At 59.4% G+C, this 24916-nt stretch overlaps 1 protein-coding gene across 6 annotated transcripts; it reads left to right on the forward strand.

Moving 5' to 3' along the window:
* The first annotated feature begins 1476 nt into the window (after positions 1-1476).
* On the forward strand, positions 1477-24186 carry Nr5a1 (nuclear receptor subfamily 5 group A member 1). 6 transcript variants are annotated; one of them, XM_004849395.3, is made up of 7 exons: positions 1477-1666; positions 4871-4987; positions 5058-5199; positions 6993-7618; positions 14068-14187; positions 15588-15735; positions 22682-24186. In XM_004849395.3, the coding sequence occupies exons 2-7, from the start codon at positions 4886-4888 to the stop codon at positions 22927-22929; spliced, it is 1386 nt and encodes a 461-aa protein (XP_004849452.1). In that variant the 5' UTR covers positions 1477-1666; positions 4871-4885; the 3' UTR covers positions 22930-24186. The 6 variants fall into 6 exon arrangements, with proteins under 6 accessions (XP_004849452.1, XP_021117745.1, XP_021117744.1 ...); XM_021262086.2 differs by lacking the exon at positions 1477-1666 and adding an exon at positions 2752-2981; XM_021262085.2 differs by lacking the exon at positions 1477-1666 and adding an exon at positions 3670-3720.
* The last annotated feature ends 730 nt before the right edge of the window (positions 24187-24916 follow it).

Consider the following 24916-nt stretch of genomic DNA (forward strand, 5'->3'; position numbering starts at 1 on the left):
AACGAGTGATAAAAGTCCTTAACTCAAAAACAAAATCACTGAATTAAAATGAAAAAGTAAATAATAAAAATGGGAAACTAAAAGAGGAATAAGCAAATGAAATAAAAATAAAGTGGGGACTTTAGAAGTACATCTTGTAGTAGGTGAAAAAGACATGACTATAAGACCATGTATGTTGGGAAATAAATTGTGTGTAATGTTGTAGGTATAATTAGCATATAATCAGAATAAATGATGAGTGTCAGTGAATTGGTTTTTATATGTTCACATTTTAAAAAATTAGTACCATAATGAGAAAAACACATACTAGATTTTAAATATAGTTGGTTTGATTATAAAATAAACAAACAAAAACCCTTCTCATGGCACGTGAGGTGTTTTGCATTATCTTCTCCTTTTCCTCAAATGAAGGAGTGGGTGTGGGCCAGAGTGCAGCAGGGGGTTCTCAGAAGTGTCCGGTCCCTAGTGTCCCTGTGCCTCTCCTCACCTCCGGACGAATAGCTGGGTCAGGCATCCTCCCTGCCTTTCACTGTGGGGTTCCCAGGGCCTGGAACGGTGCCTGGCACCTAGAGCACGAAGCCAGTATGACATGAAAAGGGAATGCAATGGCGAGCAAGTTGCGCATGAACAGGTACAGGGCCCAGCAGTCTGGGCCTGACAGGACCTGGAGATTGGACAGACACAGCAAAGACTGGGAGGGTGGCCTGGCCTTCAGGATCACACCCCCTTCACCCCGCCCAGTTCGGTCTTGACCTGGCTACAACTAGGTCCAGCCTGGGGCCACTCTACCCAACCACTTGGCTCCAGAAGTATTCTCAGCCCAGCCTCAGTTTCCCCACTAGGACTGAGGATATCCAAGGCATGGTAGATGGTGACATTCAGAGAAGCCAATGTTGATTGCACGCATGAAGGATTCATCATCTCACCCACTCACCTCTGCCCTGCTGTTCCTTTCTTCGTCTTCGGGAAGAGTGAAGGACCAGACCAAAGCCTCCTGGACCACCTGGTCCATCTTGTCAGCCCACCTGGTCGGGTTATCCAGGCCCCTGTCTCCACACTGCCTGCCCCGATTCCACTCCCATGTCTGGACAGAGCCGAACCACGCCAGGCCAGGTCCCAGGGAGGAAGCCATTCAAGGGGGGAGAGGCCAGGCTGCAGGCCAGCTAGGGGAGCAGCCCATAAATCAGGTCCCACTCCCACCCAGTCACTAACAAGCGGGCTGCTACCCGCCTCCGTGGGGTCCCTGCCTCTGGGCTCCCACAGCGGCCTGGAGCAGCCAGCTGGCCAAGGCCTCCAGAGTGCCTTGGCCTCTGCCCCGACCCGCGGCCCCCAGATAGATAGGGGTAGTTCTTTTTTTTTTCCTTTTAAGAGAAGAGAAAAAATAGACCTAAATGAAGAGAAACACCAACAAAGGAGGAGAGAGAGGCCTGCGGAGTCACGTGGGGGCAGAGACCAATTGGGCCTCCGGTAGCCCCCCCCCGGCGGGGAGGAGGAGGAGGACGGACGGACAGGGCCAGTTTGCTGTCCGCCCGCCGCCCACTGTGGTGGGAAGGAGTTCCTGCGCGCCCACCGCCACCATTGCCCCACTTGGGCGGCCGGAGCCTCCCTACCCCAGCCCGTGCCCACCGTGCACCCTCATCCGGTGTGAGAGCTCTCCTTCCGCTCTGTAAGTGAGGGCCCGGGCCCAGGCCTCTAATGGCCAGCCTCCCCCTCAGTGCCTTCCTCTGGCCTGGGCCGGCCACTGCCTGCCCTGCGGAGTCACCAGTAGCCACTGCTCTGGGCAAGGAAGTGGCCAGGGGTCTCCCCAGACCTGCCCTCCCATCATGGTATCCCCTCTTCTTCCTTGGGCCGCTGATGGGAGGAGCTAGGCCTATGGCGACAGACCCTGTGGGGTCCGAGTGTGTCCCGCTATCTAGCGGTGGCTGGGTGCTCACCCGGGGTTGTTAGCTGGAGCCTGGTGGGCTGTGCATGTTTGTGGGCCTCTCTCTGGGTCTTGGGGTCTCTGCCCGGTGTGTGCTGTCTCTCTGGAGATATCCGAGTCTGCATGTATGTGAGAGTGTCTCCAGTGTCCATCTGTCAGGTTGACGGCTGGCCGCCAGGGTCTATGTTTGTGGTTCTGGGCAGGTGGGTGAGCAGCTGAGTTCCTATGTGGGTACAATGGATCCATGGGCCCCCAGCCTGGGACAGAGGGCCCTGGCGGAGGGGGCAGAGGGGGTTCAGAGCCCAGCCCCCACCCACTTGGCCCCAGCTCAGACTTGTGTCTGTGCTGCTGGGACCCCAGGTGGACCCTGCCCCAGAGAAGCCCCGTATCCTTTCACTCCCGGCAGCAGTGGGGGCGCAGTTCCTGGTGTCCCTTCCTGAGGCTCCTCTCTGGCACAGAGTTGCTCTGAGGCAGAAGTTGCCACACACCGGCCATCCTTTCTCAGGAGCTGGGTGGGGAGCCTGCCACTAACTCCTCTCTGGCTATCTCTCCTCCCTGGTCACCGAGATTGTCCTTGGAGTCCCACAGACTCCATCTGCAGGGCCAGCTTTTCCATTTTACAAGTGGAGAAAGGCTCAGAGGAGCAAGTGATTTGCTAGGACTCCCACAGCAAGGGGGCTGCAGGATTTGCTCCTGACTTTTCGGTGAGCTGTGGGGTGATCTGCATGGGTTCTGTGGGCAGAGGCAGGACCAAAGCACCAGCTCCTCCCACAGAAACCCCAGGCCTTCTCTAAATGCCATCTGAAGATCAAATGTTCTGGCCTCACAGTCCCCAGTTCTCTCTGACCCCAGATCCCCAGGGGACCGGGCAGGATAGGAGTAGGTCCCTTTCTCCCTCCTGCCTCAGTTTCTTCACCTGAAAAACAGGAGCAGTGGGTGTTCCCCAGCCCAGGGCAATTGCTCTGCCCATCCCAGCCCTCCTGAGCCCTGGGCGAGCAGGGCCCCCAGCTTTTTGTCCTCGGTGCTGCTGCTGCCCAGCTCCTTTCTCTGCCCTTCCCAGGTGAGGGCTTGCAGGGCTGCAAGTTTCAACCTCCCACTCTGCTCTCCCCACTCCCTCACCACCAGAGCTCAGAATCTTGCAGAGTAGGATTTCCTCCATTCCCATGCCCAGGACAAAGTGCGGCCTACAGAAAGGGGTTTACGTTCCGTTTCCTGCCAGGCATGGGCTTTGTCTCCAACCCTTCAGCTCATCCTCAACCACCCTCTCTGAAGAGCGCCCATCATGCCACTGCACAGATAAGGAAACTGAGGACTAGGGAGGGGACAGATTTGCCTCCAACTCGAGTTAGAAGATGTGGCAGGGCAATGTGAGAACCCGGTTTCCAGCCTTGAACTCTTGCCTCAGGCCCCCAGGGCCCCCACGCTTGCCCTTACTTCCACATTGCAAAACGACCAGCGTCCCCAGATTGGCCCTGGCCACGACCAAGCTGGACTTACACACAGGAGCTCGCCTTCTCCCAGCGGAGGGGCAGCGGGCTGCCGAGGCTCCCTTGCACCCGCCCACCGACACCTGCCCAGATTGGGGAGCTCACGGGGTCGGGGGCGGGTTAGGGGTGGGGGCCGATGGGTGAGGGTGCCGCCGTGAGCAGGCTGGGGGGCGGGCAGGGCACGGGCCGGGCTGGGGGAGGACGCGGGCCGGGCCTCCGCCCCCGGATACCGCACGCGCCCATATAGCGCGCTGCCCGGCTCCGGCGCGGGTTCGCGCGGCGCGCGGTGGCGGCGGAGGGCCCGGGTCCCAGGTGCGCCTCGGGCGGCCCGCGGGCGGGGCGGGTGGGCAGCGCCGAGGCCCCGCGCACCTCGCGCCCCCGCCTCCCCGCCCCGGCCCGAGCGGCCGTCATCGCGGGCGGCGCTGCGCCCGGGTGCGGCTCACAGCGGCGGCGCGGCAGGAGGTGCGGGTCCGCACGGGCGGGACGCGGGGCGCCGTCGCGCCGCACCTCGCGCCCGGGACCGAGGCTGTGCCTCCGCCTGCTCTCGGGGACTCGACTGTCCGCCAAGGTCACTGCCTCGGCCCGGCCTCCCGGAGCCCGCTCAGCTCCTGCGCCCGACGTCTGGGGCCCCGCCGCGCTCCGGGGCCGTCGCGACGCCGCGGCTTTGTCCCTCCAGCCCGCGGGCCCCGGTGGTGGCCGCTCGACGCCTTTGGGCGCTTCGAACGGGGCGCCGTCGTTTTCCGCCCCTCGCGGCTTGGCCCCGGCCGGAGCACTGCGCGCCCCGACCCCTGGCCGGGCCCTCGTCTCTCCAGGTTTTCTCTCAGGGTCTCTGTCCCCGTGCCTCGGTGTCCCCGGTGTCGTGGTCCGCCTCTTGCCTCACGCTGTCTCTGGCCCTGCATCTCTCTCCAGGTTTTCCCTCAGGGCCTCTGTCTGTCCTTGTCTCTGCTTCGGTTTGTCTTTCGTTATCCATCTCCCACCCACCCACCCGTCTGTCCGTCCGCCCGTCCGTCCTTCCATTTCTCCACCCACCCATCCACCCACCGGGCTGCGCGTCTCGCCCCCCAAGGTCCCCTCCGACTCGGCCCCCTGCGTCCCTAGCGCCCGCTCGCTTTCCGCGGACTGCGTCGGTCGGGGTCCCTGGCTGTGGGCCCCGCCCGTCTCCCCGTCCCTCCCCGACTCCGTCCTCCCTGTGTCTGCCCACCTCCCCACTCGGCCGGGGCTCCCTGGCGCCTGTCTCCTCGGCGCCCGAACCCATCTCGTTTTCTCAGAATCGGGGTTTTGTTCTCGGACGAACGAATCCAGATCGAAGCGCCTGGGACCCGAGGGCCGGCGGCCGGGCGCGGCGGCGGCGGCGCGGGAGGATCCCCGGGAGGGCGGGCGGTGAGCGGGGGGCGCGGGCACGGGGCCCGCGGGCCAGGTCGCCCTCGCCGTCGGCCGGTGGTGACCGCGCCTCCCTCCGCAGGCGGACGCCGCGGGCATGGACTATTCGTACGACGAGGACCTGGACGAGCTGTGCCCAGTGTGTGGGGACAAGGTGTCCGGCTACCACTACGGGCTGCTCACGTGCGAGAGCTGCAAGGTGAGCGGGGCGCGGGCGCGGGCGCGGGCTGCGGGCCGGGCTGACCGTCCGTCCCCTCCCCGGCCCGCAGGGCTTCTTCAAGCGCACAGTGCAGAACAACAAGCACTACACGTGCACCGAGAGCCAGAGCTGCAAGATCGACAAGACGCAGCGCAAGCGCTGTCCCTTCTGCCGCTTCCAGAAGTGCCTGACGGTGGGGATGCGCCTGGAAGGTGCGTGCAGCCCGAAACCTCCCACCGGGCCAGGGGAGGGAGCAGAGCTGGGGCTGGGGCTGGGGCTAGGGATAGGAGAGGGGCTAGGAGGGTGTCCCTGGCCCCGGAAAAGTTTCTGGGACCAGCCGAGTGGCCCCCGGTGGTGGTGGGACCCTAGGGTCCTTCTCACAGGGAGAAGTCAGGGCAGAGGCGCTGGCTGGGCCCAGGGCCTGGGGAGCGAATGCCTTTGGCTGGCCAGAGTTAGGTGAAGTATCCAATATCGACCTGGTGAGCTGCATTTCACTGCCCAAAGGGGCCCCACCACAAGACAGAGACCGCATCCCACCAATACTGCACACCAGCCAGAGCCAGAGCTTGAATCCCTTTACCGGGTCCAAGTTGCGGTGGCACCATGCACAGGCTGGGGGCAAGGGCGAGTCCCTTAACCTCTGTGAGCTACAGGTTCTGCACCTCAAACAAAATGGGCTAGAGTAGTGCCTCCCTCCCTCGTTTCTGTGAGGATTGAGGGAAAGCAAGAAAAACTGAAGGTGCCTGGTCTGTAGTCAATACTGCACAGCTTAGCTATTTTTATTACCGTTATATTTTCTATTAAATACCCACATCATTGTCCAGCCTGCCCGTCTGTCTGACCCCTGAAAGGTCACTCAGTTCAGTCATGAGTGGTGGGTGAGATTCCTTCCTGCCATGTTCTTAGCCAGGCCCCCTGGCAGGTCGGGTGTAGAGAACAATCACCTGCCGGGAACCCAGGCCACCTCCACTTCCACCTCCTGCCTCCACTGTTGTCCAGAGAAAGGAGAGGTCTCACCTCTCTCCTCCACCCTGCAGGCCCAGCCAGGTGGTGCACCCAGCCGACAGCTGTTAGCTAAAGTGCTCTTTTGTTTTTGTTTTGCTTTTTGGCTAAAGTTTTTCAACAACGGAGAAGGGCTTCTGAGGGCCGTGTCCCTAGAGCAGGGACTCTGGTCTGTCTCCAGAGCCCACATCTCTATGTCTCGAGGGGCTGGAAAAGCTGGTGGTGGCAGGAAGGCGTGTCACAGCTCCCCTCTCCTACTCTCTCCTTCCTCCACCCTCTCTCAGCAGGGGAGGGGGCTGAGGTCCAGCTGCAGAATGCACCTGTTGGGTCTGGCTGGTGACATTCTTACCCAGGCAGATGGATATGTGGTCAGTAAGAGAGGTTTGCTTCCCCAACACAAAGCCGCGGCCAGCCCCAGGCTCAGCTTTGTCACGGGTCAGCTGATAACCAGCTGGATCCTGGGCACCCCCCTAGGAACAGAGCTGATCAGGACCCTGTTTCTGCCACCGTGTCTCTGCCAGGCCCTGTCACCTGTATCAGAGCTGAACCGCAGGAGATCTAAGCCAGCCACCTGGAGGAGAAATTCTGCCTGCCGGGGCGGGGGGGATGGGCACAATTCATTCAGCGGGGCATTGGAGGCGAGGACAGTAAATTCTGCTGGGTGAATCCAGGAACACTTCCTGGAGATGGTAACACTGAGGCACAAGAGGGAAAAAAATGGTTTTGTGACAGAAGAAATATCAAAGGCAGGGTGGAAGAGGAAGAAGGGCCAGGTGGAGGGGTAGAGAGTGAGTCAGGGAGAGGAAAAGGGCCCCAGGTCTCACCAGGGAGAACCTGGAAAGTGGAACAGGACCTTGAATGCCAGGCTAAGGAGAATGACCTCACTCTGGGGCGGTGGGAGCCATGAAAGGATACTGAACAGGGGCGTGGCACCGATCTGTTTGGGAAGATCTATGGCAGGGCAATGTGGAAGGTAAGCCTGACCCTCTGCTCCTGCCCACAGCCGTGCGTGCTGACCGCATGCGGGGTGGCCGGAACAAGTTTGGGCCCATGTACAAGCGCGACAGGGCACTGAAGCAACAGAAGAAAGCACAGATTCGAGCCAATGGCTTCAAGCTGGAGACAGGCCCCCCAATGGGGGTGCCCCAGCCTCCTCCTCCTCCTCCGGACTACATGCTCCCCCCCAACCTGCATGCGCCCGAGCCCAAGGGCCTGGCATCGGGTCCACCTGCTGGGCCACTAGGCGACTTTGGAGCCCCAGCGTTGCCCATGGCCGTGCCTGGCACCCACGGGCCACTGGCTGGTTACCTCTATCCTGCCTTCCCTGGCCGTGCCATCAAGTCCGAGTACCCGGAGCCCTATGCCAGCCCCCCACAGCCTGGGCCACCTTACGGCTACCCGGAGCCCTTCTCCAGCGGGCCGAGTGTGCCCGAGCTCATCCTGCAGCTGCTGCAGCTGGAGCCTGACGAGGACCAGGTACGGGCTCGCATCGTGGGCTGCCTGCAAGAGCCAGCCAAGGGCCGCCCTGACCAGCTGGCGCCCTTCAGCCTGCTGTGCAGGATGGCAGACCAGACCTTCATCTCCATCGTGGACTGGGCGCGCCGCTGCATGGTGTTCAAGGAGCTGGAGGTAAGTCCTCCTCCCTCTCGCTTGCCTGGCAACGTGTGCCCTCTCGCTGCCTGCACTCCTCCTCAGCCACCCCTTGGATGAGCTGTCCTGCCCTCTGGCCTCAGGCTAAGGAGCCTTTCTGGTCCTTCGAAGCCCCCCCGTGCCCTGCTGAGCCCTGGCCAGTCCTGCTTGTCTCTCTCCTTCTCTGTTTCTGGAGTCTCTGTACCTCACTCCTCTGCTTCTTTGATCTCTGCCTCTGTCTCTCTTTGTTGTCTCCTCCCCACCCCTTTGCTTGCCTCTGCTTCTGGTTGTGTTTTGTATTGCTTCTCGGCCTTTTGGCTAAGATCAAGTGTGGTTGTGTTTTGTTTCAGTATTGGGGGTTGCACTGAGCTATATCCCCAATCCCTTTTATTTTAAGACAAGATCTCACTAAGTTGCCCAGGGTGGACTCAAATTTGTGATCTTCCTGCCTCATCCTACCAGAGAGCTGGGGTTAGAGGCATGTGCCACCATGGCTGGCTTGCTTTTGGGTTCTATAATCTGTTTCTCTCCCAGTCTGAGTTTCTGTAGGCATCTCTCTTTTTTCTGAAACCCTAGAATCCCTGAAAGGACTACCTGGATCTTGTCTCACCCCTTAAGACCCCAGGCTAATGTCGGGAGGGGATCCAGCCCATCCTGTCCTTCCATTCAGGGAGGCTGCCAATCCCTGCCAGCCTCTGCTGTCAGAGACCGACCTCTTGGTGTCTGCATTTGAGATGTGTGTGGCCCTGCGCCTCCCCAGATAGAGTGAAAGGTCTCACTGGCTGGCACCATCTCTGGTGTAGGGTGGTTGCTTCAGTGAGTGCACATGTGTCTAATGTGTGTTTATGTGCTTATATGTGTGCAGTGGGAGCTGGGTGGCCAGATGGAGCAGCCTCCTGTACCTCAAAGCCTTTCTCCTCTGGGGTTGAGGTGCCTGAGGCTACAGTAAGCAGGACAGCAGGAGGAGAAACTGAGGCCAGACAGGGAAGAACTTTCCATCCACCTGGTCTAGTGAGCATAGGTCCAGATACCTGAGAGCTGCCCCTCCAGTGCCCTGGCTCCCTGTGAGGCCTTCCCAGGGGCCCTGAAGCCCAGACCAAGGCCCATTGTCCCAGCCTGGGGCAGTGCTCATGAGCCCAGGCCTATCAGGATTGCCATTCCCAGGTCAGCCGCCCTGGCTATTCCGGGGATTCTATAAACAGCAGGGCCCGTTGCCCTCCCTGCCGGGGCCACGGCAGCCTTGAGCGGCATTGTAGGTGCTGATGCCAGCCAGACCTGGGCTTCCTCTGGGTGCACTACTGGATGGGACAGGGGCACTGCCTGCCCTGGTTGGCAGGGAGGGGAGCAAGGTGAGGCACGGACACCCTGAGCTCTAGGGCACCACAGGGGCCCGGAGGGTGCTGGGGGATTCTGGGTGCCAAGAACTATTGGTAGTGGCTTCAGCTCTAGTGGGGAGGGCCTGTCATGGCTGAGGCCTGGGGATGCAAGTGTCTCGACCCCAGGCCCCTCCCACTCACCTTTCTGCCCCACCTTACTTGATGGGGCGGAAGGCAGGTGTTGGACGCTCCCCTGCCTTCCATCCTACTTGGGCTGAGGACCCCAAGGCCAGTGGGTTGGTTGCCAGCTTCCCCTGCTGACTTCCCATGGAAGCCTTGTGCAAAGGGGAGGAGCAACAGGCCATTCCCAGCCTCCAGACCCTGGATGCAGAGGCAGGGCACTTCCTCTGGCCACCTTCCTGGTATCTGGGGGTTTCACGCAGGATGGGAAGGGCTTTTGTCCCAGCTTTGCTGAGTGTTTTTTCCTGCTTCTGGCTTCTCTGTGGCCCAAACCTTCCTGCTTCCCCTTCCCAGAACCTCTCCTGCATGGAGCCCAGGCCTATGACCCGTGGTCTCCACCTTGGTAAAAGAGCCTTGAAGATAAACACCAGCCCAGCCCCTGCAGTAACTCTTGCGGCCATGTGGACATTTTTTCCCACTGGCTCAGTGGGCCTTGGGCTAGTATCTGCTTGCAGAGCCCACAGGGAGAGTCCAAAAAGGCGGGAGGACGCTGGGTGGCACTGTTCTCCACTTGGGCCCACCATCAGAGTCCCCTCCTCCAGCTGGGTTTCAGCAGACAGAAGAGAGGCTCTCTGGCTCGCACAGGGCAGCCCCTAGGTGGGTGCTGGGGACACTGGGGACCCAGGAAGCTGCCAGGCTAGAGCAGAAGACAGACATGCAAGGTGAAGTCAGTGCAGGGTACCCAGGCTCTGAGACCAATGGAAGGGGACAGAGGGAGCCAGTGGCATTGAAAGAAGATTAAGGGCATTCTGGGCAGTGGGAAAAGCACAAGTGGGGGCCAGAAATGGTGGCCCTGCAAGGCAGACTGGAGAGGTCTGTGGGGTCAAGGCAGAGCATGGAGCAGGAGTGGGCTCTGGGCAGAAGGCCTTATGCCAGGCCGGGACCTGAGCTTCCTGCAGAGGCCCACCCGGCCCTCTGTGGCACCCGTGATGTCTTACCACTCGGGAGGGGAGGCTGGGGCCTCAGCTGGGCATTTAGAGATGTGTCTGACCTCAGCCCCAGGTTCCACTGAGGCCTATCCCTCCTCTGTCCTCTTCCCCAGCCTGGTCAGCTGTCCCTCTGTCTCTGTGTCCCCACCTCCCACAGTCAGAGGGAGTTCTGTGACCACAGCACAGAAGTGAACACTAAAGACCAGAATCAGAGAGACCTGGTGTCAGGTTCCACCTCTGTTACTTAGTAGCATGTGACTTTGCGCCTCTGGGCCTCGGTTTCCTCATGTACAAAACAGGGAGAGTTTAAGTAATGTTCACTCCTGGGGTTGTTGTGAGGGTTTAGTGAGCTAGGATGGGTGAGGAACAGCACAGGGCTCCTGGGAAGGCCCACCGGTGGTCTGTGGCTCCTGTCCTCCTATCCCCTGCGCACCATGCTCTTCAGTGCACACCTGCAGGCTTGTCCAGGCCTGGCTGGGAAGAGAGCAGGCAGAGGTGCCCAGTGTCCACGTCTCCCTGAGCACCTATAAACCTGGGCCGGCATCCCCGTAGGATCCTAAAGCAATATGCAGAAACCCACCTTTCCCTGCTGCTCAGCATGGCAGGGGCCGGGGCCGGGGTCATCAACTCTCTGGACAGTTTTGGAAAGCACAGACCAGGAGGAGGCAGGACAAGATCGCCCGGGCGGCATGGTGCCTAATGACCCATCTTGACATTGCTCACCCTCTGTGTCCCCTGCTGGTGACTGATCTAATTCTCCAGCTCCATGGTCTTCTTTAAGCCACAATAACTCTGTCAGTCCTGGGCTGACAAATGACAGCCCCACAACGCTCACCCAGGGACTGCCATGGCCAGCCCGTGGCATGTCAGCCACTGGAGAATTACCGAGCCCTTGGCCTTCAGCTGCCAGATGGATGAACCCCAGGGGCTCCGGTCAGGGCTGGAGGAGAGGTCAGTGTGGCACCCATAAATACCTCTGCCTGAGGCAGGCTACGGAGTCAAGGCCCGGGGAGATTTGTGACCGTCCTGCGGGAGGGGTGGGCCAGGCTGGTGAGGGACCCTAGGGCCCAGACTGAGAATGTTCTTGCTCCCAGTGTGGCAGGGGACCTGAGGGGAGGGAGGAGAACCTGGAGATTAGGGAGAAATGTTAGGAGGAAGAGACTAGTCCTCTGGAGTTCAGCAGGGCTCTTGGTTACCTGCTTTCCTGTGGAGATGGCCAGCAGTTACAGCCTTCTGGGTTTCTTTTACATAAAAAGATTGTTGGGCCAAGGATTTAGCTCAATGGTTTCTCCGCCTGCTGCACAAGTGCAAGGACCTGAGTTCCATCCCTGGTACCAAAAAAAAGATTGTGTGTGTTTGTGTACACGCATGTGCATACAATGGTCGTCATTTTCAGAATCTATGTGCCCACCTGTCCATCCCAGAAGCAGTTTAACTCTGGCAGGAAAGTTTGCTTGCCTAACGGTTGGGGCAGTGTCCCTAGGAGAGCTGACCATAGGTCCAGAGAACCCTTGTTGACCGGCAACATGTGTCTGTGTGTTTTCTATCACCCAGAGAGGGAGGAATAGGCTCTCCCACTTTGCAGAGCAGGAAATGAGGGCCAGTTAGGGGCTTACACAGGGCATGGTGTCCAAGCTCAGGCACTGCCCTGCAGTTCTCTGCCCTGGTTGGCCCATCAGCCCCTGAGGTCTGGGACAGTGTCTGCTCCCAGGGCTGGGCCAGCTGGGTCACTGTGACCCCTCTGCTTCTGCCTAAACTCAGCCTGCTTATCTCCTAATTCCCCTTATCTCTTCTCTCCCACCCCTTCCTCCAATCTGGGCGCAAGGGTGTCTGCTTCCAGCTCACCGTGGGTGAGGGGCAGAGCCCAGCCCCGTGTGGCCTCCGTGTGGGTCGCAAAGGTGGGCCTGAGTTTGCCTTGTCCACACTGAGCCCCAGGGCAGGTGCCTGCCACCTGGGCCCCAGGGTCCCCCAAGATGGGACATCTAGCTGCATGTCATCTTAGGTGAGCAGTAAGTGTGTGGAGGCACAATGTCGCTAGGGGAGGGCCCAGATCTTCCAAGGATAGGTGCTCTGTGCCCGGCCTCCTTCCTCATGTGGAGGCTCCTGCCTCAGTTGCATGGGGTGGGGGAGGTGAGGCCAGTTGGGGCCCAGCCTGGTCCCTGGCTGGGTTTCTGCATTTCTGTGGGGCTTTGGCAAGGGAGAGATGGCAGTGAGGCAGGGTGATGGGAGAGACACCCACCTTCCCTCTGCTCTCAAACGGCCGGGGAGTGTAGGCTGAAGCAGGCAGACCCCAATAGTAGGTTCAGCTGCTCACTTTTCTCTCCCTCACTTTCTCATTAACTTTTTTTTGTTTGTTTTGGTACCGGGGATCGAACTTGGGCCCTTGCGCTTGCAGGGCAGGTGGCGGAACCACTGAGCTAAATCCCTGGCTTCTCCCTCACTTTCTTGCTTCTCCCAGACACAGGATCCAACGGCCAGAGGGCAGTCTGTCCACTGGAAGAGAGCATTTTCAAGGCCTGGGCCAGGCTCCCAGGGAGCCTGGGGCTGCCCCACTGCTGGGCCTCCTGGGGGGCTTCCTGGAGGAGGTGATGGGCCTACTCCTGCAGGACTGGAAGGGCAGGCCGGGTCATTTTTTCCACTCCTAGTGGTAAAGAGCAGGGATCTGGAGCCAGACAAAGCTTTGTGACCTTAGGGAGTTTCCTTGGCCTCTCTGTGCTCCGTTTCTTCTCTCTATAAAGTGACCAGTAACTGAACCAATCCTGTAGGGTTGTGGGGCTACAGTGCAGCAACTGTTTGCCTTCACCACGGGGTTGGCCATGACTGTGGGTGCTGAGAGGGGTCACATCTGCCCTGCACCTTCCGAGGAGGACTCGTGAGTCCAGGGTTCTTCTGAACACCCAGAAAGGCTTAGTTTGTCCCTGGAGGTTGTGAACCTGCAACGCCAGCCATGAACCCTGGCCTGGCTCTGCCGAAGAGTCACTGGCCCTCTCTGGGTGGCACATTCTTCATCTGAAAAGGAAGGGCTCAGGTAAGGAGTGCCTGGCTCTCTGTGGTTCTGGGGAGAATTTGCTATTGTCATGAATGTCTACCCTTGTTGGGCATGGTGATACACATTTGTAATGCCGGCACTCAGGAGGCCGAGGCAGGACAGTTGCCCTCAGTTTGAGGCAGGTGTGGGCTACATAGTGAGATCCTGCCTCAAAAAAAAGAAAAAGATGTCCACCCTGGTTATGCTAGCATGCAGTGACCCCACAGGGCCCAAGGACACCCACACAGGGGCTGTCCCCACCCCTGGGTGTCCTCTGTAGCCTGGATCTTCAGAATCTACCCCTTGTCACCATCCTGTTCCTGCTTCAGTTGTCAGCCACTGTCCTCTGCCACGCACTCCTGTTATGCCCATGGGCCAGGCAGGCCCTCCCGTCTTTTCTGGGCCTGAAATCTCCACATGTGTGCCCCCAACCCATCGCTCCTTTTTTTTGGTACCGGGGATCAAACTTGAGACCTTGCGCCTTTGAGGCACACGGCAGAACCACTGAGCTAAATCCCCGGCCCACCATGGCTCCTTTGGAGTGGTTGTGGCTGCCAGAGTTGTGACCCCAGACCAAATGGGCACCACATTAAAGTGAATAATCGCCTTTCCATGGTACTCCTGGGGACATGAGCCACTCACATTTCCTGAGTGCTTAAGAATGAGCACTTGGCCCGCTTTCTGGATGAGAGTGCTGAGGTGCAGGGAGGTTGCGGACTTGTTTGAGGCCACACACCTTGGGAGGGGCAGGGCTGGGCTGAGGCCAGGCATGTCAAGCCCCAAGCACCTCTAGTGCCCTTGTCCTTCTTTCTCAAGGCAGACAGGGCACAGAGGGGCAGTCACTTGCCTGGGTTGCACACCCAGCTGTCTCTGAATGGAGCACTAGGGGAGGAGGAGGACGGTCCCCAGCTGACCCTGCGTGGCTCCTCCCCACAGGTGGCCGACCAGATGACCCTGCTACAGAACTGCTGGAGTGAGCTGCTGGTGTTTGACCACATCTACCGCCAGGTCCAGTACGGCAAAGAGGGCAGCATCCTGCTGGTCACCGGACAGGAGGTGACCGACCCTGCTCCCAGAATTCCCAGCTCTGATGCTGTTCCGAGCCCCTCCAGGGCTGGCTTCCGGTGTCCCGAATTCCCTGAGCTCAGGAGACATCCACAGGCAAAAGTTCTGTGGGCCCAACCCTGGCCTGGAGGGCGTCCTGGGGTGTGGGCTGATTGGGGAGGCTATTGGGTGGCCCTGTGTCTCCTAAGAATGGATCCAAACTAAAACCAGACTTGGTAGGATAATCAGAGGTGACACACGGTGGGAACAGCAGGGCCAAGGCTCTGAGAGGGGGTTCCGAATTGCTGCTGGGGCCCAGGAGTGGGGTAAGGTAAAAGATGAGGCTGCAGGGCTGGCTGGGGTTAGCAGCCAAGACCTTGCAGCTTCTAGCTCTTGATTGCTTGAATGAGTGAATGAACAAATGAGTGAATGAATGCACAGGAGACTCCCCAGAGCTCAGAATGGGAATCTGGGTCACTTAGGGCAGGGATATGGAGGAACAGAGGTGGGAGCCACAGGAGGAGGCAGGAGGAGGCGCCAGGATGAGAAGTGGGGGAAGCCTTGGCTCAGAATGGGGGGCTGGGAGGAATACCTATAAGGAAGGGCCCCCAACTGGCAAGTGGATATGCAGGGGAAAGAGAGAGGGAGGGGAGGGAGGTGGTAGACATCAGGGTCTACCTTGGTGGCAGGAGACAGAGGCTCTCTTCCCTGTCCCCCCCGTTCCCATTGTCACCTCTCACCCAGATAGATCAGGACATAGGGGCCAGGGGACAGGGACATTGGTCCTGAGAGTAACTTTGGGGCACTTTCAAGTGCCAGTGCAGAGTGTCTGAGATGAGTGTCCATGCATGGATCAAAGCCCCATGGCCACATAGATGTCCTGTGCATCCACACACCTGTATTTTATTGTGCAGATCTCTTCACACACACAGGTGTGTGGGTGTCACCACATAAGTCTGCATATACACATAGGTGTGTGTCCGTGTTGCCGAGTGACTGTCCGAGGGCAGGCAGGGTGGGTGTGCACAGTTATGTGTGCCTTCTCTGCATGGAGCAGTGACAGCCCTGTGGACATGTCTGGCGTGTGAGTATGAGCTCACACGACCAGGTGTTGTGATCCAGTGTGTAGGGTAAATGTGCGACCACACCCCGTTCCCCAGCTGGACATAGCTCTCACTGCCAGCAGCTGCACAGCAGCCTGCTGTCCGGTTGAGTGCCCACCTGCCCGGTGTCGCCTGCTGTCATCCATGGCTAGGGCCAGGAAGGGCCCTTAGCAGGGGCGGCCTGAACGGGCTGCAGGGCTCTGGGCACATGGATTTGGGGGCCCTGATCGGCACTTCCTGCCTGTACCTTTGGCTCGAGACTCTCTCCTGGCACCCAGGCCCCCTGACCCGCGCCCTCTTGCTGTCCAGGTGGAGTTGAGCACGGTGGCCGCCCAGGCCGGCTCACTGCTGCACAGCCTGGTGCTGCGGGCCCAGGAGCTGGTCCTGCAGCTGCACGTGCTGCAGCTGGACCGTCAGGAGTTCGTCTGCCTCAAGTTCCTCATCCTCCTCAGCCTTGGTGAGTGGGCTCGCGCCAGGGGTGGGCAGTGAGCAGGGTGTGAGGGCTGCTGCCTGCCAGAGCTCAGTGCCTTGGTGTGGCGGCCCCCAGGGTCTGGACACCATCTGAGACTTGCCCTGTGTGGGACGAGGAGCACTCCTGAGAATCCACCCCAGATCATGCCTGCTACCTGCAGAGCTTGCTTTCGCTTCCCAGCTCCCGCCTTCAGGCCCTGCTTTTCCTCATCCTTTGATCCACAGGGACCCACCTTCTGATTCTCAGCTCTTTGGGGCCCAGACCCCTTTGCCCATTCATTCATTCATTCATCCTGCAAACATTTGTGAGGATCCGCACCATGCAAGGCCCTGGGGAAGACACTGAACAAAAAGACCCCAGCTCCCTGCGTCTCAGAGCTGACTCTAGGGAAGGAGACGACAGCGTCATGTGCATAGGGATGTTCAGGGATTAGTGAAAGATATGGTTAGGAAGAGCGTGCCCAGGGGGGAGAAGGAAAAGCAAGCAGGGCACCACGAGAAGGCGAGTCCAGCCCACCTGCTGTTCCTCCCCATGCCCTTCTGCTTCCATCCCGGCCTGTACCCCAAGTCTCCAGGCTCCCTCTAGTCTCTCAGCACCCAGAAAACCATTGCCAGTGCTGTCCCTACGCCCACTGACACTGTGCACCTGGGGTGTTCCTTGCTTCCAGGTGCTCCAGTCTGGGGAAGACCAGCATCCCGTGCCTAGGGCTGGTATTAAGGAAATGGGTGTGGCTTGGGGAATTAGAGTGGGGAGCAAGGCTTTGCTTGGAAGGCTTCTTAGAAGAGGGCTTTTTGAGCAGGGTCTTTCAGGATATGTAGGAATTCTCTGGGTGGATGAAATCTTGTAGCAGAGCAGAGGAGAGTGATGGGATGGAATGTTGGAGCAGAGGAGAGGAGTGCTTCTCACCTGGGGAGGGGCGGCATTGAGATGTTGTCTTTGTGGCAGTGGCATTGTAGCCACAGTCTGGCAAGGGGGTGCCTACCAGAGAGTGGGGAGTACGAGGGGCTGGGAAGGAGAGAAAGGAGTTGATGAGTGGAATTTGGGAGTCCAGTGCGGGGGGACTGGGGAGCCCAGCGTGGCCATGTGGCTGGGTACAGTGGGTGGGTCTCCCGACTAGCAGGATGGCTGCCTTTTGACACCCGCAGGGCCCCACCGGGGTGGCAGAGCACAGCCACTGTGGGGAGGGCCAGAGCTCGTCGGCCACTCAGGAAGAGCTTTTCAGGGCCCTGGCAGGCTGGGGGCCGGGAGGCTTCCTACCTGGCCCACGTGTCCCGAGCTGTGGGCTCTGAACCCCACACAGGCCAGGGCTGCAGGCTGTGGCTGGGGTCCTCGTGGGCTGGGGCTTGGGGACTGCAGGCTTGTGTGTGTACGTTTATTCCACGCATGTACACGTGCTGGGCGCGCACGCTGGGTTGTTGTGGGTCACATCATGCGAAGAATCAGTGTGAGTGAGCAGTGATGGGCGTTGGGGGTATGGGATTTAGAGGTGTGGGGTGGTGCTTGGAGGGGCATGGGATTTGGGTGTGGGATCTGGGGCCCTGGGTGATAGGTTGGTTTTTTGTTTTTGTTTTTTTCTGATACTGGGGATGGAACCCAGAGCCATTACACTGAGCTATATCCTGGCTCTTCAATTTTTTTTTTTAGTTTTGAGACTGGGTCTCTCTAAGTTACTAAACTGCCCAAGCAGTGTTGGAACTTGCCATCCTCCTGCCTCAGGTTCCCACGGTGCTGGGATTACAGGCATGGGCTCCACGCTTGGCTTAGGCAATAGTTCTGACCTGTCTCTGTCAAGGGCCCCTGGAGCGGTCTGGGGGCAGGTGGTGGGAGAGGGCCCCATCTAGGCTTGGGTGCTGTCTGAAGAGCCCAGCCCCTCTTCCGCCAACCCCCTGGCCCTAGGGAGTGACAGGCCCAGCCCAGAGCTGGTGGCCCCTCGGGACTCCCTGGCCCTCAGTGGCTCTCCTCTGCATGTGTGTGTGCTCAGGGCAAGGGCAGGCCCCGGGATGACCTCCTAGATTCTGACTCTGCTCTCTCTGCCTTGGTGCCCTTGAGAAAACCTGCCCTGCCCTGCCTCTACTTCCCTATCTGCAAAATGACCTCCCTAGTGGCTGTTACCTCGCTGAAAAGGGGGCAGTGAGAGAGTTCTCTCTGTAGTATGTGCCAGTGTAGTTAGCATAATCATCCTTATTAAGCTGACAGTCGCATGAACCATTAGTGAATAAGGCAGCTCCCTCTCGGCTCCATCTTTATCCCGTGCTGTGTGTTCCGCACAGGGACGAGGGCCCGCCCGTCTGGGCAGTCCAGAGATCTGGTGACCCTGGGCTGTCAGGGGCCCTGGAGCCACTTGCACCTTGAGAGAGGAGGTCCTGGCCCAGAGGGCTTTGGGTGCCAGGTTCCAGGTTGGGAGGGGATCTAAACAGGCCAGGAGGATGAGTGTGGGGCCAACTCCACCTAGGCCATCCAGGAGGGCTTCTCAGATGAGGTGTGTCTGAGCTGGGTGTTGCAGGATGAGTAGAAGTGTTCTGGGTAAAACAAAGCCAGCAGCAGCTTTAAAGGCTGCTTGAACCAGATTGGAGGCACAGCTTGCGCAAGGTTCTGGGGAATCCTGAGAGTTCAGTGCGGCTGGTGGGGGTGGAGGTGGATGGGGCCGAGCTGTGTCAGGCCTTGAACACCAGGCCAAGTTCCTTGAACCTGCCTCGGGATGGATGGAAGCTGGAGCAACAGGATCTGATTTGCATTTTATCAAAGCCCTTCAGACTGTGGCTGTGGCGTGGGTAAAGCACTGCAGGAGGGTGGCAGGGGCCCTGCAAGAAGCCAGTCCTGGGGTGACAAGGATACCTGGAGTCTAGAACAGAGGCTCCTCCCATGAACCCACCAGGGCCACAGGAGCCGGGCCTCAGGGACCCAGAGAGGGATGGCCACTTGCCTGGGACCTCGAGGTGGCAGGCCAGGTGCCACCTCGGGCAGGCAGCACCTCCCAGGCTTGGGCAGCCCGAACCTGCTCGCTGCATGCTGTCACCCACCCATCCCACCGCCACCCTGGTGCGCTGCTGCTGCTGCTCCTGCTGCTCCTGCTGCTCCTGCTCCTGCTCCTGCTCCTGCTCCTGCTCCTGCTCCTCCTCCTGTTCCTCCTCCTCCTCCTCCTCCTCCTCCTCCGCTTCTGCAGAAGGGTGCCATTTGGCGTCTAAATAGCTGTCTCGGTGGGCTTGGAGGCAGGTAAGGAGGTTTAATTAAAATTAGTGCCTCTCTCCTGGCAATCACGGTATTTATGAAGATGGGCCCGGCGGGCATTGTTCCCCCGAGGACTTAATCGAAGCTTAATGGATTGACCTAACATTCGATTTCCTGATTTCCATTGAGGCGCCGCGGCAGCATTCCCTTAAGCGTTTGCAATTTACCCACTGCTCCCCGCCAACAAAAGGCGGCCTCAATAGCAGCGGCACTCGAGGGGCCATTGTATGCGGGGGCGCCTGCCTGAGTCACCGCTATTGGGACAACATTCTTTATGCCTCGCTGGAATGAAAGGATTATTCAAATATTCAATTAAACCGTGAAAAGGGGGCTTTTCTGAGATCCTGGGGGCCCCAGAGCTCTGCAGCGCGGGCGGCTCCCCAGGTGGGGGTGCCACCGCCCGGCCCCTCCCGCCTCCCGCTGCCCACCTCCAGGACTTGGGGCACTGAGCAGGCTGGGGACACAGGCGGCTCCACTGTGCACTCCCACCCCGCAGCGCTCGGAGCCCAGACCTGGGCCCACAGGCCGGGTCCAGTTCTCAGCTGCTGTATGGGGCACAGGTTCATTTGTCCCCATTTTGCAGATGACAGGAAACTGAGGCAGCAGAGAGGGGAAGTGGCATATTGGGCCACCCAGCTGGTAGAGCTGGGACTGGAACCCTTGGTGCACTGAGAGGGTGTCTCCAGGTTTTTGTGAGCCCTGCCCTGTCTCTAAGGAGAGAAGGGCACCTGACGTCTGGGACGTCCCTGTCCCTTAGAATCTGCACAACACATCATGACTCATCAGAGTCTCAAGGTGAGGGGGACATGGAGTCCAAAGCCCAGAGCAGCCTCTCTGGGGGGACTGGGACCCCAGGTGTTCGTCGGATGGAATGGAAAGCAGGCCCCATCCCCATCCCAGCCCAGCCCTGTTTGCCCACTGTGATGGGTTCAGGCTCTGAAACTGGGGAGACGTGGGTTTGAATCTAGGCTGGACTCCTCTGGGTGGCTCAGGCCTGCTGTCGCCCTCCTAGCCTCCAGGGTGCCTCTCAGCTACCCAGATCTGGGGGGACTAACTGATGGGGTACAAGGGATGGAAGCCACCGGGACTGTGCCCACACCCCCAACCTGTAGCTGACTTCATGGGGGCCATGAGGGTCTCAGTCTTCGGGGAGCCGAGAGCAGAGGGCTGCTGGGGGAATCTGTCCCTGAAACTGTCCTTGTCCTGCACCCCCTGTGCCCCACCCGCCGCCCCTGCACACGGCTGCTGGGAACAGTAAATCCTGGTAAAGCCGAGGCCCTGGTCCTCCCCAGCCCCACCCGCTCCTGCCCTACTGCAGCTTCTAGCCAGTCCTCCCACCCCCGCTCTCCCTCTTGGCCCCTCTACTGCTGTGTGGCCTTGAGCTGATCCCTGTCCTTCTCTGGTCTTCCATGGTGAATTGTCAGGAGAACAGTGTTAGGACACTTGCCTTGCCCCAGGGATTGTGGGAAATGAGGGCAGAAGAGACAGGATTGGGATGTGGAGAGGTTGGGAGTGGGATGGGACCAATAGGCACCTCTTGCTTCTAGGAGCCCAGCGAGGTGAGGTACCTTTCCAAGAGTTCCCTTTGAATGTGCCTGGAGCTGGCCAGCCAAGGGAGTAGGGCTGCCACGTACAGTTGAGTGGACTGTTCACTGCACAAGGGCATCGAGGCAGGGGAGGGCTGGGGGCTGAAATCTAGCTGTATCTCTGTAGACAAGGAGGAAATGCTTTCTGATTGGTACAAAGGTGCCTTATGGGCTCCTGGTGACCCTGGAGAGGTGAAGAGGAAGATGATCCTGGCTCCCTTACTTAAGGGAGGGTGAGCAGGCCTGGGGAGGAGGCGGAGGATCCCGCCATATGACCAGGGCCCAGCTCGGGTTTCCCTAAATCCAACTTTGGACAACACAGGCCTCAGAGGGCGCACTGGGGGCGGCCAGGGATCAGGGTTGCCAGGGTGCCAAGCTTTCCTGGCGCAGTGGGTGTTAGGAGGGATTAGCCCACCCCACACACCCCCCCCCCCGCCCGCCACAGCAGCAGGGCAGGCTGAGGGTGGAGGGAGCGGGACAGGTAACCACTTTCTGAGCCCTTAGAAGCCCCATCCCCAGGAGGCCAGGCTGGGACTGGGCACAGGGACGTGCTGGGTTCCTGCCGGGCAGGGCATCAGTGGGAAACGAGGTCTAGTGTTGGGGGCCTGCAAGGTGGGACAAGAACTTGGGCGACGGGAAACTTCCCTGCTCTGCACCTCTACCCCTCCTCCTGGAGGAGGAAGGCTTTGTAGTCAGGCGGGGCTGAGCAGGGTCACTGCTCCTCAGCCTTGGTTGGAATTTGGACCCCCATCGGTGTGGTGGTTTCACCCCAAAGGTACTTGGGTCTTTTGTGTGTTTTTTTTTTTTTGGTACCGGGGATCGAACTCAGGTCCTTGAGCTTGCGCAGCAGGCGGCGAAACCCCTGAGCTAAATCCCTGGTCCTTCCTGTTTGTGTTTTGGGGCAGGGTCTCCTTGTGTAGTTCAGGCTGACCTGGAACTCACTATGTAGTGCAGGTTGGCCTCCTACTCCCGCTAGTCCTCCTGCCTCAGCCCCCGGGTGGTAGGATACACCCGCCTCCCTTTTTGGGTCTTGAGTGGACTCAGGTGCAGGGATGAGCCCCTTGTGCCCCTCCATCTGTGGCAGGAGTGGTCACTGGGCCACGCACCGCCGTTCTTTCAGGTCTGCCAGGATCTTCCATAATGATCTGCCTCGAGTACCAGCTTTTTATATTTAAACTTTATTTTTCATGGTCCTGGGGATGGAACCCAGGCCCTCCCCATGCCAGGCCAGCACCCAGCTCCTAAGCGGAGCCTCTGAACCCAGTTACTGAAGAACTCATGCACTCGTGTCACTTCCCTCCGGCCTGCCTTCTGCAGCTCAGCTTAGGCCTCGTCTTCTCCACGTAGCTCAGGCCATGCCCTCAGCACCATAAGCCCTGCTGTGGCGGACACTGTGTTCTCCATGGCCTGAGAAGGGGCTCCTTGGGGTGCTGAGCTCTTGCTGGGTCCCCGGGGAACCCAGAGTGCTGGGGCAACCGCTCCCGGGGTCCTGCTCTCTCCTCGTGGCAGCGATGGGGTGACAGTGCAGACAGGCAGGGTGGTAGTGACCATGGTGATGATGGTGACAGGGTGGCTTTGGTTGCAACAGCGGTACCGGCCATGACCACAGCTGTAGTGAGAGAGGAGCAGTGTGATAACACTTCATGTCCTGTGCGTCACAGCCTGTCCTCCTGAGTGTCCCCCTGAGCCGATGCTTGGCCTCTGCAGGACAGCCTTGCAGGGACTATTGTCACCCCATTCCAGATGAGAAACCAACTGAGTGGTTCAAAGCACATCCCCTGACATACACCCGGCGGGGCTGGCGCTGGTCCTGGGGGATGACGAGTGTCCACTGCCACCATCACGGCTGTAGCAGTGACAGTGGTTTGGCTGTAGACGGCACCAGTGCCCATGTTAGTGGAAGACACAAGGATGTCTGTTTGGGTGACAGTGATGGTGGCAGTGTCTCAGCCATGGTGACACCTTGGTGATGGCAAGACAGTGATGAGGGACCTGTGGCCAGGATGTCCTGGGCTTTGGTGGTTTCAGGGAAGGGAGTGGTGGTGGTGCCAGTTTCAGTGTGGGCCCAACCTGACAGGGATGGTGACCAGAGGGTGACGGAGCACCTCCCTCTGCAGATGTGAAGTTCCTGAACAACCATAGCCTGGTGAAGGATGCCCAGGAGAAGGCGAATGCGGCCCTGCTGGACTACACGCTGTGCCACTACCCGCACTGTGGGGACAAGTTCCAGCAGCTGCTGCTGTGCCTGGTGGAGGTGCGGGCCCTGAGCGTGCAGGCCAAGGAGTACCTGTACCACAAGCACCTGGGCAATGAGATGCCGCGCAACAACCTGCTCATTGAGATGCTGCAGGCCAAGCAGACCTGAGCGGCTGGAGGGGAGGCACCAGCCTGAGCTAGGAGCTGCTCATGGGACAGGCAGGGCCTGGCTTAGGGGGTGGCCCTCACCTGCCACTGGCACTTGCCTGCCACCCAGAGTGCCCCAAGGAGGCGGCTGCCAACCACCTCCTTCCCCTGCTCCCAGCTTCCACCCTGGAGTCCAAAGCACAGGGCAGGTTGGGGGAGGAAGTCTGGGATTCCCTGGGGGCCCTTCATGTCCTCCCTCCGCCTTGTCCTGGAATCAGAAGCGGAGGAGGTTGAGTGGGCATCAGTGGGGGAAGGAGAGGGGGTCTGCAGAACCCCGCAGAGGGGAGGGACGCCCTCTATTTTGTACACTAGAGATAAGTGGGTTTGCTAAATTGGGCTGGGGCTGTTGGCCCTAGAGAAACCTGGACACTTGAGGGCCAGAATACCTCCCTCCAGGCCTCAACCCATCTCACTTCTGCAGGGGAGGCTCTGATCCAGGATTTTGCTATGACTGCCTTCTCTCCCCTCCTTCTGCCTTGCCCAGGAGGAGTTTGGTACAGTCCACATCTCGCCCGCCCACACCTGGCCAGCCAGGCTGGGACTAATCTGCAAGGGTGTAGCCGAGAGGGTTTTGCCTTTTTCTTTGTTTCCGTCTCCTAGACACTCCTGGAGAGGCCTGTGTGTGCTGGAGGGCAAGGACAGATTTGAGGACTGAGCAGGACCTGGTGGCTAGCACCAAGTACAGGTCCAGGCTTCTTCCCAGGCTCTGGTCCCCAGTATCCTGGGCTGTTGGGGGCGGGGAGCTGGTTGATTTTTCTGAGCACCCTGCTGCAATCAAGAGAAGACCTGTTTATGTCCTCCGTGGCACTGGGTGAATCACTGGGGCCCATGGGGGATCAGAGTCTTGTGGGTGGAAAATGGCTAAACCCAGGAGGGCACATAGGTCCCTGGATCAGGCCAGTGCTGAGGAGCTCTCCCTTGTGGCCCTGTCCCAGAGGTCCCTGGCTGCAACCCTGGAAGCTGGCCTCAGTGCCCTGACCTCTCCCGCTGTCCACCCTGCTTTTGCGTCACTGTTGCAGCTTGTGGTGAGCCTGCCAGGTTGGGTGAGGCTGGGCGTCCCCGCCCCTGCTTTCTGCCACCCTATCTCAGCCCCCACCTCAGCCCCCCAAAAATGCATGCCCCTGCCAAGGCCAGAGACCCACAGCCCTGAAACAAGAAGTGCCCTTACAAATCTCCCCAGCCCCTGAAGCCCTCAAATAAATTTTGCAATTAGTTTCCAGCTCCCTTTGCTGATGTGCACTCTGGGGCCAAAGCAGAAGCCCCTCGGCGGATTTTGGGGGCTGGGTTGGGGTTGACATGAAGACAACCTTTGGTTCCCAATTCTGGGGAGGCAGGATGGGTTGTAGGTGCCAAGGTGAGGGGACACCTGGCACCGGGGGGTTGGGCCCCTGGGGTCCCAGCCTTAGTTCCACCCTGGCAGTGCCAGGTCCCCCATCTTGGGTAGAAAGGAGAGGTTTAGTGAGCACCTACCGTGTGCCCTCCCTTGCCTCACTGTCCCTAGTGTCCCTGGAGTCTCGGATTCTGATCTAGAAGGGAAAGGTGTCTGCCAAGGGACCTGGGGGACAGGGCCCAAGTTGGTTCCTCCTCTCAGCCCTTGGTTACCACCCTGGCTGACTCCTTGCCTCCACCCAGGTGTGCTAGGTGGCAGCAGCGAACGGGGCGACGTTGAAGATGCTTGCTTTGTCCCAGGCACCCAGGCTGGCGCCTTGCCTCTGTCCTGCTGTGCCACCTGTCTTCAAAACCTCTTCTGGAGGTGGCAGCCCCAGATGGCAGATGAGGAAACTGAGGCATTGAGGAGTGAGTGGCCCATCCCAGGCCACACAGCTGAGGGATACAGCTACCCAGCATGCACAACTCCATTGTCCTGATCCACTTTACCAACTGCAGGGCCACTCCTGGTCCTCGCAGGACTTCCATGCAAATGAGAAGTCATCTCCCCTGGGGAGAGG

The sequence above is a fragment of the Heterocephalus glaber genome, unplaced genomic scaffold (assembly GCF_053883595.1).
Source record: "Heterocephalus glaber isolate CG9 unplaced genomic scaffold, H.glaber_assembly_v1.0 deba00001479, whole genome shotgun sequence".
NCBI classification, from domain to species: domain Eukaryota; kingdom Metazoa; phylum Chordata; class Mammalia; order Rodentia; family Bathyergidae; genus Heterocephalus; species Heterocephalus glaber.